At 42.8% G+C, this 12133-nt stretch overlaps 1 protein-coding gene across 1 annotated transcript in view; it reads right to left on the bottom strand.

Moving 5' to 3' along the window:
• Positions 1-12133, bottom strand: part of LOC111592038 (dynein heavy chain 5, axonemal) — a 28054-nt gene that overhangs the window by 8757 nt on the left and 7164 nt on the right. The window contains exons 15-27 of the mRNA XM_030225705.1: positions 10942-12127; positions 10725-10804; positions 10456-10613; positions 9948-10398; positions 9720-9892; positions 7744-7899; positions 7425-7635; positions 4619-5005; positions 3971-4556; positions 3681-3914; positions 3541-3612; positions 347-3030; positions 34-282 (exon numbers count right to left, since the gene is read on the bottom strand). Of these exons, the coding sequence (XP_030081565.1) occupies positions 34-282; positions 347-3030; positions 3541-3612; positions 3681-3914; positions 3971-4556; positions 4619-5005; positions 7425-7635; positions 7744-7899; positions 9720-9892; positions 9948-10398; positions 10456-10613; positions 10725-10804; positions 10942-12127 (6627 nt within the window). The remainder of the gene's footprint in view (positions 1-33; positions 283-346; positions 3031-3540; positions 3613-3680; positions 3915-3970; positions 4557-4618; positions 5006-7424; positions 7636-7743; positions 7900-9719; positions 9893-9947; positions 10399-10455; positions 10614-10724; positions 10805-10941; positions 12128-12133) is intronic.

The raw sequence follows: 12133 nt of genomic DNA, 5'->3' as shown, positions 1-12133 counted from the left end.
TACGAGCCTTAATTTTTCGTTTACCTATGGTACCTTAAGTCGCGCCTCCTGTAACGTGAGATTAGCCTTCAGGGGCAGTACTTCCTTGTTGACGCTATGGAAGAAGCCCATTGCCTTGGTCCAGGAAAGCAGACCTGCAACGTCTCCACACACACGTCGAGCCATGTCCATGTTATAGTCCTCCATGCGAAAGTACGGCTGTAGCAGATCAATCATCTCATCGTTAATGGTATCCTTGGGGTAGTTTTGCAGTTGCAGCAGAAACGTGGCACTAGCCATCATCTGTAATCATGTAACCAGAGAATAACGTGCAGTGGAAATAAGTTGGCAAGAAAACCTGACTGACCTTTAGCGATTCCTGCCAGGACGGTTTCGGGCAAGGTGTACACGAGTCCGGTATGCACGGATGCAGCTTACGCTTAAACAGGATGAGCACGCAGTCCATGATGCGCATAATAAGATGCGGTGGACGACCTAGCTTACGCACCGTGGCTATGTGAGCGGGCTTGATGGTATTTAGCGCATTCTCTGCCTCCTCTAAGGCAGGCTTCGCCGCCTCAAGCTTCTCCTCGGCCAAGGCTTTCTCGTTGGCTATGCAGGCAACTAGAGCCTCCGCCTTGTCCTTGACGATGAGCACCTGATTCTTGACTATCTCCGCTTGCATTGCACGCTCAGTTACCTCAACTAGCACAGATTCGGCGTTTTTGGAGGCTTCGACAAGCTCTTCCTCCATGACGACCAGATCTTTTTTAAGAATCTCAACCGAGGCGGAGGCCTCTTTCAGTTTCTCCAAACCCGTATCCATCTTCTCCACACCATCGCGCAGCTCTTGCTGCTTGAGCTGGTAAATGTTTTTATAGCCGGCAATGAAGTTCAGATAAGACTTGGGTGTCACGTGAGTGGCGCGACGGAAACGCTGGAAATATTCGTGCGATGTTTCAGCAACAATGTCCTGAATGGAGCCGAGCGCATTAACCAGCTCTTCCTTAACGGCCGGTGTACACTCAATCTCGAAGTGGCTGAGAAAGTGTCTGGCAACCGAGACCAATGCGTCCTTGGGCCACGGATGCAGCCAATCGATGGTGCAGCCGGAGACCAAGGCGGGAAAACGCTGCACCCGCGATCTAAATGTCTCTCCCACAGGTGAGAAACAAAATGCAACATGCAAATTGGTGCAGGTGCGCGCCAAAAAAAACTCCATCACACTTTCCGGGGTCGCTGTTTTGCGTTGATTCTCGCGTTTCATGACCGGCGTCAATTCCTGCACGATTTCGGCCTGCTCATCGCGCGAAAAGAGATTTGATATGACACCGCTCGAGAGTATATTATTCAGATACTCAAGGAAACCTTCCTCTTTAATATCCATATCGGTGAAGAGAAAGGTTGTGCCCTTGCCCTGCACGCCGCAGGTGCGATAGAGCAGCTTTAGGTCCTCTAAAAAGTTGGCCACATTGTACGAACGCGTCAACGCAATTTGGAATGTCTTGTAGCCGGCAATGAAGGATGCCAATTTTGTCAGCGACTGTTTTCCAGAACCTCCGACCCCGACTAGCATAACGTTGCCTCTCGGATGCCGAATGATGCGGGAGATCTTCACCAAATGCAGCATTGCATCTGGGAAGAACACCAAATCCATTCCGGAGCCTCGCACCATCTCATTGAATTGGGCGAGAAACATAACGAGACGCTCGCGTAGCGCTTCATACGAGTTATGAGAGTTCACCGGTTCATAGACTTTGGGTAATTCCATATCAGTGTCCTCGCCCTCCTCGCCAGTTGGCTCGGGGGCATCCCGCATGAAGTCCACAAATACCGGATTCGGTATAATCATTTGGGAATGGGACTCACCCAGCTCCTCGCGCACTAGCGCTGCCAACTCTGAGCCGAACCACTCCTTGTCCTGGAATGTGGTAAAACGATCGGCAAATACACGCGTACACTCATGCTTCCACAATGACATGAGCACGCTCTCCGCGGTGATCACTGTGGATAAGGTGCCAACCATGCCCTGCCAGATACGCGATAGATCGCGCAAACTAAACACGTAGTGGAATTTGGCTGGCGTAGGCAATAGCTTTTCTCGTGTGCGCTGCCATAGATGCCGCGTCACCAGTATCAATTTCTTGACCAGATTGCGAACTTCGGGCACAAAACCGCGTTTCGCATTGTAATGACCCTCACCGATAACGCGGAAGATCTTATCAATGGAATCGTTGTCGGGTATATTGCAATTAAATACACAAAATTGTCGCTTCAAACGAGATGGTATATCATTGCGTCCACCGCCGGGCAGACCCATGGCCGCCACATATTGAACGTCCACAATGGTGGTGAAATCGCCCGGTTTCTCCAGGCTATAGAAGCCCTTCATATCCATAGACTGTCGCACAATCTCGTTGGTTATCTGATCGCCCCACTCATTGATCTCGGGCAAATTAATATCATCAATGAAGACGATCAGCTTACGACCACCGGGTGGTCCAAATGTAACACCAACACGCTTCTCCACATAGCTTTCGATTGTGCGTTGAAATTGATACGGACTGGTGGCCGATGAGAAATTAAACGACCTGCCCATATAGGTTTCAATGTTCATTTTCTTCATGAAGTTCTTCATGATGACGGTTTTGCCAGTGCCCTGTTCGCCGATGACCATCACGGCGCGCTCCTGATTGGCAATGGTGCCGATCAGATAGTCGATACGCACATTATCCACAATGGGCACCAGAATACTTAAATAGTCCGGTGTGGAAAGCTCCGGATACATGTAGGGTGTGACTAGCGTCTTCCACGACTGCCACACGCCCGTTGGAGAAACGAAAAAGTCAAATATTGTGTTCTCATGGACGTTACCCTTCGGGTAGTCCAACTGCGGAAACGATTCCTTAACGAACAGATTCATTTTAACGCGATCAGTAGTTGAGAGATAACCCCCCAGGCCCCAGGCCAGCGCGAATACATACAAGCGGTGCAAATGCTCCGGCGTACACGTATCCTCTTTCTCCTCAACGACGCTCTCCTCTGGAATGTCTGCCAAATTGAAACCAATATCCTTTAATATCTAAATATATATATCATACTTGGAATACAAACACACAAATAGCACAAATATAGAGTACACAACTATTGGGGGTCAGTGAACGCCACAGGCTTACATAAGAACTACAACATCACTGGACGTACACAGAACGGGAAGGAATAGCAAGTTGTATTGGTAACAGCAAGAGTATCACAGGACGGAAGCTCCAGGCATGACATACTCTTGCAGCTAGATAAATTCTAAGCTTAAGCATGAATTTATTTTATTAACAAAAGCCTGTTTCCTTCCCTGAACAAACACATAGACTATTTTACGGGGTGCAATTAGGTTTACTTGAGGAAGTATTTTACAGCTCCAGCACAATACAAACACACAGAAGCAGTTTTTCAGCAATTAGTTAATAGGTTTTGAATAGATTTTGTTTTAGAAAGTTAGCTCTACGAGAAGGTTTTAAGTTTTACATTTATCTATTAAGATATTACGAATTTTGTATACTTTACCGACAATCTGACTGCCAATTGATTGCCGTCGCACTTCTTCGATATGTTTTTGATGCTCAATACGTTTGGCCGCTGATGGTTGAATCGGTTTGGATGGGTACAACTGCTATAGGTTAAATTCCCGTTAAGAAATAACTTACCATCTTGACTCTCCTTGCTGGACAAGCTCACAGCCGGCTCATCGTCTTTTTTTGAAGGGATGAGTCCCTCCAATATAAACAGCATTTGCTGTACTATGTTACACTGCAGCACAGGCATTTGTAGCTTCACATTCTGTGCACCCCAATTGTAGACTTCGACAAAGTTCTGGTCGAACAGTTGAGAAAAAGTCGACTTCTCACCGGGTGCTCGATTTTTTAGCCAGGCCTGAACAACTGTGGGTTTTTAACCGTGAATATATATACAAATTATTTGCATAAGACTTTCTTACTCGGTCGCGAATCTAAGCCGGAGGAGCTCATGTAAACCATGCCATTGCGGGAAACTGTTGCGGGCGACGCATTATCAATGTTGTGTGGTTCAAAAATGATCTTTACTGTTGGCGCCATGGTCAGTCGATCGCCATTGGCCAGTGTTAGGGTCTTGTTATCATCTAGCACAGAGTTTAAATTTTCTATCCAAATGCTATCCACGGGACCATCCAGCACTAGCCAAACATGCTCGCCAGCCTTCAATTTAAGCGTTTTGCGCCACAATGCTGAGAAGATACCATCGGTCCAGTCATTGGTGGCCACATCGAGACGTCCAAACATCTGAGCGGCTGTTATAGCTTTAGGATTCATGCGCATCTCCCGATGATTATCACCCATTTGTGTCATGGCTTTCATTAGAGTATGTATGCAGGTACTTTTCCCAGCACCGCTCGGACCTAGGGTCATAATGCCGTGTCGCACATTCTGTGTTTCGTAAAGCTGTATTAGCTTTAGAACCCATGGAGGATGGTAGACCAGACTAGCCTCTTCCGTCTGCTGTAATATAGCTGCTTCCAATTCAGGGTAGTTGGTCTTTTCGAGAGTCTGTTCGAGAGAATGGATCAATTTCAAAAGCCTGCATCATTTTGTATTTTTATGTGGCTCACCTGATTGGGAAACAAGTCCGACACCAGCGATATGAACAGTGGTTCATCGTCGTCAATCAGCTTGGAGAGATTCATGTCGCGCAGGACCCGCATCACAATCGTACTCTCGCTATCCTTAGAGTTCCGGCGCTTGGCTGCGCCTAATGTGCGCAACACGGACAATATATTTCTCAGACCGAAATCATAGTGAACTTGTTTGGTCAGCTGCTCCTCGCACAGCTTGTACAGGGTATAGAACTTGCGGGCCAATGTAATATTCTCCAAAAATCCACAACTAGCCAATTTCACTCTTATGATTATCTGTCTATCAGGCACCATCATGGCCACCGTGCGAAATTGAATTTTCAAGTTCTCCGGCAGCTCCTTACGACCAGCATAACCAGGATTCTGTTGGTAAACATTTCAAATCGCTTTACACATGGTTCTATTGCCGTATATATGTGGACTGTAAATAAATAGTGAATGCTTGCAAATATTGCGCACAGGTAAACCACCTTCACAGTAGCTGCGAAGGGGCCACACACAAGTGAAATCCACTCGACATGGCGCCCTTTCACCTCAGCCATCATACATAACTCTAACGCCTGGTGGTATATTTTGACGCATTTGGAAGCAACTTGCTATCAATAAGTTTATCAAATACAAATTGATTTATCTTGCTCGCACTGTATGCGCTCCTCACTCATTCACACAGTCACTCACAGGAAGTCTGTCAGCCAGACAGGGAATAATATATAGATAGAGTGTAAGCCATGATGTCCACAATTTAACAGATACAATTTTAAAGGGGAAAAGTGTGTAGTCACAGATATTAAAGCTGGTTGCAAGGTAACTAAAGCATATTCTATTAGCCTTTAAAGTGATATCAATTAAATAAACATAGAGAAAAATTTATTGATAGTTGAATAATTTAAGTAAAATTATGAAACGAGAAATTAACTTCCTAAAGTAACTTCGTTTAGACTTTTTCTATAATGACATTCATATTTTACTGCAAGCAAATCCTTTCAAATTATTCACAAGTATTTTCAAATAACTACTGGAAACCTAATCTAGATAGGCAATCAACTTATTAGAACGTCGAAAACTGTCGCAGTTAACCAAAAGTAAAAACTCATTTGTCAATTTATGGGGACATTTGATACGAGCAATAACTAGCAAAAAAAAAAAGGAAACCAAATAAACCAATCGATTTTGTGGTACGCTAATCCAAAAGTAAATATTGTCTATGTGTTGAATGTGGGCGGCACGAGTTGATAGGGAGTGGCAAGAACGTGTTATTATGGGGTTGCCAACTATATTTTTTCATCTTTTTTTCTATAGAAATAAGCAAAGCAGCCACAACAAAGGATTTAGCCAATAAACTGGGACAGGAAGTGTGTGTATGTGCGTATGTGAAAGTATTTATGTGTACTTTCCTGTCACATAATGTTTCATTAGAATCAAAATGCAGTCCCAAAAGGGACTACGAATGTTACATAAACGCACCCAATAATTCAGTTGGGCAAATTAAAATTGCGCATACAACCCGAGTGTCCAACGTAAACAAAACCTGTGCTAATGGCTGTGCGCGTGAGGGTGCAGTAGAGCATATCATTATATAAGAGTTCGCCTGCTAATCGCATTACCCATTGATAGTTGGCAGTGGGCTGATAATTAAAATGCGGCACTAGACAGCATTTTTGGCTGCCTGTAATAAACCATTCATTCTCGCCTAAAAGCCCGAAATAATCACATTTTGTATACGATGTCAGAAATGGGATGCTCAGCTCTGTGTCCGTATGTGTGTGTTTGTGTTCGGTTCGTGCGTGTGTGTAGCTGTCAATTAAATTATCGCTTAAGTTGAGCAAAATTTTACATGACTAATAACGCGGCATTGCAAAAAGCAGCTGTCACTTTGAGCCGCTGCCTGCTGCCTGTCGCCTGCTCGCTCCACCAATTTCCCAAGCAGCCTTAATGTGTTTGCTTTTAATGCTTTACTTTTTCCAGGCTGGCGCTTCTTTATACAATTTTATATGTGTGTCGAAAAAAGAGTGCCTATATGTATATTTAATAAATATCAATTTGACTTGAAAGCCTCGCGCTTGACACAAATTTTTTTGAGCTGTATTTTTTCTGTGTTGCATTTTTTGTCAGAGTTTTAAATTTGGCTTGACGGCAAAACGCGTTGGCAAAATATTTTCACATCGCATTTACAAATTGTCCGTTATTTATATTTACCCCGCAACGTGTGGCATTCATTAATTAAAATGGAACAAATTAATACAAATGCTTTCGCTAGTTTAATTCAAATGGAAACTTCAACCTAGTGTATTAAAACCAGCTAAGAAGGCCCCAAAGCTTACATAAAAATATAAAATTAATTATATATCAAAATGAACCAAATTGAATGATATCCTTTATATACTAACTGATTTCTTTAAGGTACAATATATATATATATATGTATATTAATATAGGATATCCTTTATAACTAACTAATTTAATTAGGGTACAATATATATATATATATATTAATATAGGAATTTATGCCTAATAAAATAGGGCTGTTTATTGCAGTTCGGGTCACTGTACATTCTTATAGGATAAAACAGAACAATTTCAATTGGATGACACACTCACACACACAAATTGCTGCTGCAGTTTATTGAAATTAGCGTTAAATGCATTAGAGAAAATTGAAATTGCGACGAGTTGAGAGCGTGATAAAGTGCGCTAGTTGAATTAGCAGAGCCATTAACTAGGCACTTAGGTAGAATAAGGGTGTAGAATAAAATATATTCATATAGAGTAAAAAATAACTCACCATAGTTATGAAGATGCCAAACTCGGGATTCATTTCGATGGTGTCGCCATCTGTAAAGAGGAATGTCTTCTTTTTCTCCTTCTTAGCGGTAAGGACAACGGCCACCTGTTGGGCAGCCACTGACAGAACAGGCAATTCAATGCGGTTGAATTCGTCGAAACAGCCCCAGCTGCCGGACTGAGCCAGACCCTTATAGATACGTCCCAGGCCCCTGAGCAAAGTGAACAAAGAGAGCAGCGCGAAATTGAATGAGTTGTTGCGCAGCGATGTGGGCTGCATTTTAAGTGCCTCTTGTCTTTTGTTTGTAGTCCTGTCTTACCTGTAATCCATTTGATCGGAACAATTAAAAACGACAACATACTTGGCCAGCGTCTTGCCCATATCCTTGACAGTTTCCGTTTTGCCCGTGCCCGCAGGTCCGCACGGCGCGCCGCCCATACTAAGTGTCAGCGCCTGGGCTAAGGTAATGTAGCAACTGAAAGTAGAAGTATATAAAAATATTTATGGAAAGCCACAGAAAATTGCATTTAGAATGCAAAACTCTAGAAATTAATATGCTTTTTCATTAAATCTTCAAAATATTGCCTATTTGTTAAATTCCAACGATTTCCTTAGAGGCAACTGACAACCAGCAACTTAACATGAAGACGTATTACGTATACGCCGCACAACACAGGCCATTTAGCTTAAGCAGGTGCTGCCAGCAAAGAGCTACATAATTCCCTTTGGCATTCCCCCAGCCAGGATATCAAAGTAAGCGTGAAATTTACAATAGCGCGCAACAAAGAACAAGGCCTACGCTACGCATGATAAACAACGAGTCGGAGGCAACGAAAAAAAAGAAGTTTAGACAAAAATCTGAAGTCATAGGCGTAAGCTCAAAAATACCCTCTCAGACATGCAGATGATGATATAAGTTTCTGACAGATTATATGGATAGGAGGTGAATATTTAAATATTTATATTTTTTGCAGTCATATAAACTATATCATTCGTCTGAAATTGAATACGTATATATTTACGTTATGTTATGATAGTTCATTTCTTTTATTGTAATATATGCCTAATATAATCAAAGTATCAGCTATACCACAAAAAAATAAATTTTAGAACAATTAAAAATTATACATTAAGTAAAAAATTATAAATTGTTATATTTCCAATCTTCTAATAGATAGATAGAATTGCCTTATCGACCAGTTGAGGTCGGAAGTATTTTAGACTAATTTCGCATAGAGTTCTTATGGTTTTGCTTTCAACATAATCATGATGCCCCTTGCAAGTGTATTGGTAGCAATTGCCTCGGGATGTTTGATGAAATATGCCGTCACTTGGCTTTCTGGGAGTTGGGAGTGAAATGTTCGTCGAGAATGGTTTAGGTGTCCAAAAACTTTATTTATATTCTTCTAAGTGAAATTTATCTTTGCGAGCATGTCAACGACGACGCCGCCGCCATCGCCGTCGCTGTCGACGTCGCCCAGCTGCGTGGGCTGTCAGTCGTACACTAGCGCCGTAAAAAGGATTTCAATGTGGCCACAGTTGCTGCCACTGTCTGTTGCCATTTCGAATCGACTTTGAACTTGTTTAAGTGCCGACCAGCAATTGTTGGCCATGTTTGAGTTTTGTTTGGCCTGCGCAATTGGAAATGCGACGAATGAGCGGGGCATGTGCCACACGCCCGAAATGCCTCGATTGCTATGCTGCGCTATGTGAAAGTTTTTGCACGTGCCGCATGGAATGTAAATACAATAAATTAATTTATCTTAAGTTCTGTTTCGCAAACAATGAAGTTAAAGTCGAAGTTGTTATGACAGTAGCTATGAGACTGAAATTTAATTGCTGTTGTAAGAGAAAGCTTCACAGCAAACTCAATTAGTTAGTTAGGCTAAATAATGACATTTGATACCTTCGAATAAGGTCTTTAATAATTTGGAATAAAAATATTTATATATTTATTTTATATATATATAAATATCTCGGGCACAAGCCTATTTCCTATCATCAATGTGTATAATAAGACTATTTGTCAAACTCTCCCTCTTTCTCTATTTCAAAAGTAGGCAACAGAACACAGTTTGCGCTTTGCCACGAGCTAAAACTTTTTTAGTTTGCTAAAGCTAAAATTAACTTAACCAAGCTGTCGGCTTTATAAAATTTTAACAGCAACAATTTAATTGAATTTAAACGTCAACCACATGAGAAAATCTAAAGCGTTTAACGTTGTGAAGTAATTGCATTAAATAGTAGCGAACAAGTTGTTGATGGGAAATTTACATATATGTATATAGCACATACCGATCTGTCAAAGGCGTTATGACCAGCCGATCTGTGCAGCCGAGGTACTCATTTTGATAGGTGAAGGTGACATCAGTAACAGATATCCAGGTCTTGTCCAAGTCCTCCTTAAAATAAAAGCGGCATTGCTTTAGCCACTCAAAGTCATTTGAGGATTTGATGTTCATGCGACACTACAAATTAGAGAATATATAAGAAGGGCATACATCATGGTCTGTCATGCCCTACCAGTATATCAAAAATGTCTCGCTGGTGCACATGTATGGTAATCAATGTTTCAAAATTGGTTCTCTCACGCTTGGATAGATTTCGAGTCGTTTGATCGATGAGCGTGTTGAGCATCTCAAGGAATTTGTTATTCGTCTCGGACATGACCTTCCTCTCATGCCTGGCCTGCATCAGAGCCATTTCTGCATCGCGCGTCCAAATCATTTGTATGCCCAATAAACCAATTTGTGCCGGCACCTTCTCTAAGAAGCTCAACAATGTAAAATTCGGGTCGTTTATTGTCGCATAAGCTGTGCGTATTATCGAATGCAGTGACTGCTGTGCTGTGACCAGCAATTGAGTTAGCCATGTCTCGACTGAGCCCTCGGCACGTATGGCACGATCCAGCTGAATCATCTCGCCTTCGCTGCTAATAATCGCCATCATCTTGTTGTACTCGACGTCGTGGAATCTGTAAGCAAGGGAATTCACTGAGAATATAGCTTGACTTTCATTTCAATTATAATACTTGACGCATTTGGTATTATCGAAGATGTTCAGCAAATGATTTTGAATGGTATGCGAATCGGAACCCTGTCCAAGTATCTCGAGCAATGCTGGATCCGAGACGAAGAAGAACCGCGGAAACATAATCCGTTTGCGTTCTAAATAACCACTCAGGGATTTCTAAAAAAGGAAGGCAATTCAAATGAATAAATGTTTAAACGTTTGTATGAATATAAATTTATTTGTATCGTATATCCAGGTCATTTATTTGCATATGTATATGAGTAGTACCTGACATATTTCTAGCTGCTCCTGAAGATGTGGCAACAGCTGCTTGAGCAGATCATCGCCCACGCAGCATGCCACAACGCCTGTTTTTATAATTTTTCAATAAATTTTAATCAATTATAACAATGTTTACGGATAAGACCACATTATAATTAAGAATCAAGCAGTATATATTAGAATAAGAAATTTAAAAATTAGATAATTATGACATTTGACTTACCTGGAGTCTCGTGAGCACGCTGCATTATCTTTTGCCAGGACTTATCGATTTTGGAGAAGCGCTTCGCCTCCTTGGGCAGCTGCTTGGCTATGTCACCGCCCACGAAGACTGCCTCGAGATAGACCCACATGTTTTGTACAAGCAGCCAGCGTTCCAGTATTTCATTGGAATTGGACAGATCGTAGACCCATTGCTGGATTTGTTTGCGAAAGGGCGCATTATAGCGATTCGATAGCAGTGAGCCGAGCACCATTAAACTGTCCTCCAGTTGGCCAATGGTCTCTGCTGTTGTATCGCCGCGCAGCAGCAACTCGCCGCGATTGTTGAAGCTCATGAATTGCAGCTCGTGCACGGACCACTCGTTGGTCACCTGCTTTAGCTTGGCCTCAATATCTTTCTCCTTCATGGCGCTAATGCAAATATCTTCGATATCCTCCTTGTGCTTGAGCAGCGGCGCCTCCAGTATGTTCTTGAGCGAGAAACCCTCCGAGTCGAACTCGAAGATGTAGCGAGTAACATCCATGATCCGTTGCCAATGGCGTGGCTTCATGGCTTTATTCGCCATCAACTCCAATAGTGGGCACATGTCATTGAAATCGTCGATGGTCTTCTTCAGAGCATGAAAGGCGGGCCATTCCTTCAAGCCCTTGGGTAGCTTGCGACAACGGTTCTGGAACTCCATTAGCTCATTGTTAATCTCCTCAATGTCGACCTCATTCCACGGTATATCATAGTAGCTGCTAACCCTATCAATGACATCATTATATAGCTTGTAGAGTTTCTGCAGCAAATTGAGCTCCTTGCGTATTTGGCCCAGCTCTGGATAATCGGTTTGTGGCAGACCGAAGAGTTCCTCGCCGCTTTGGTACGTCTGCAGGCGGCGCCACATGCCTTCGAAACGGTTTTGGAACAGTATCAGACGATCGGAAGCCTCGCGCGGCGTTAGACCCGCCTGCATGGGTCCCGCTGTGCGATATTCCGTCACATAGGCAATCTTATCCTGCTTAAAGTTGTCTAGATTGCTGCGCAAGTCACCCTGGAACGCCGGCTGCATATCCAACAGTTTCACCTGCGCCTGCAGCGCTCCGGCCAGTAAATTCTGAAAAGTTGTTCGCAAATTGTCCACCAAATCAAATTGTTCGCGCTCCACCTGGACCTCATAACGGGTGAGCACATTGAAGGCTTCCTGCAA

This window comes from Drosophila hydei, unplaced genomic scaffold (genome assembly GCF_003285905.1).
Source record: "Drosophila hydei strain 15085-1641.00,03,60 unplaced genomic scaffold, DhydRS2 tig00008137-arrow-arrow-pilon, whole genome shotgun sequence".
NCBI classification, from domain to species: Eukaryota; Metazoa; Arthropoda; class Insecta; order Diptera; family Drosophilidae; genus Drosophila; species Drosophila hydei.
Note: the sequence above shows the minus strand (reverse complement) of the source record. Positions and strands in the feature narration are given on the sequence as shown.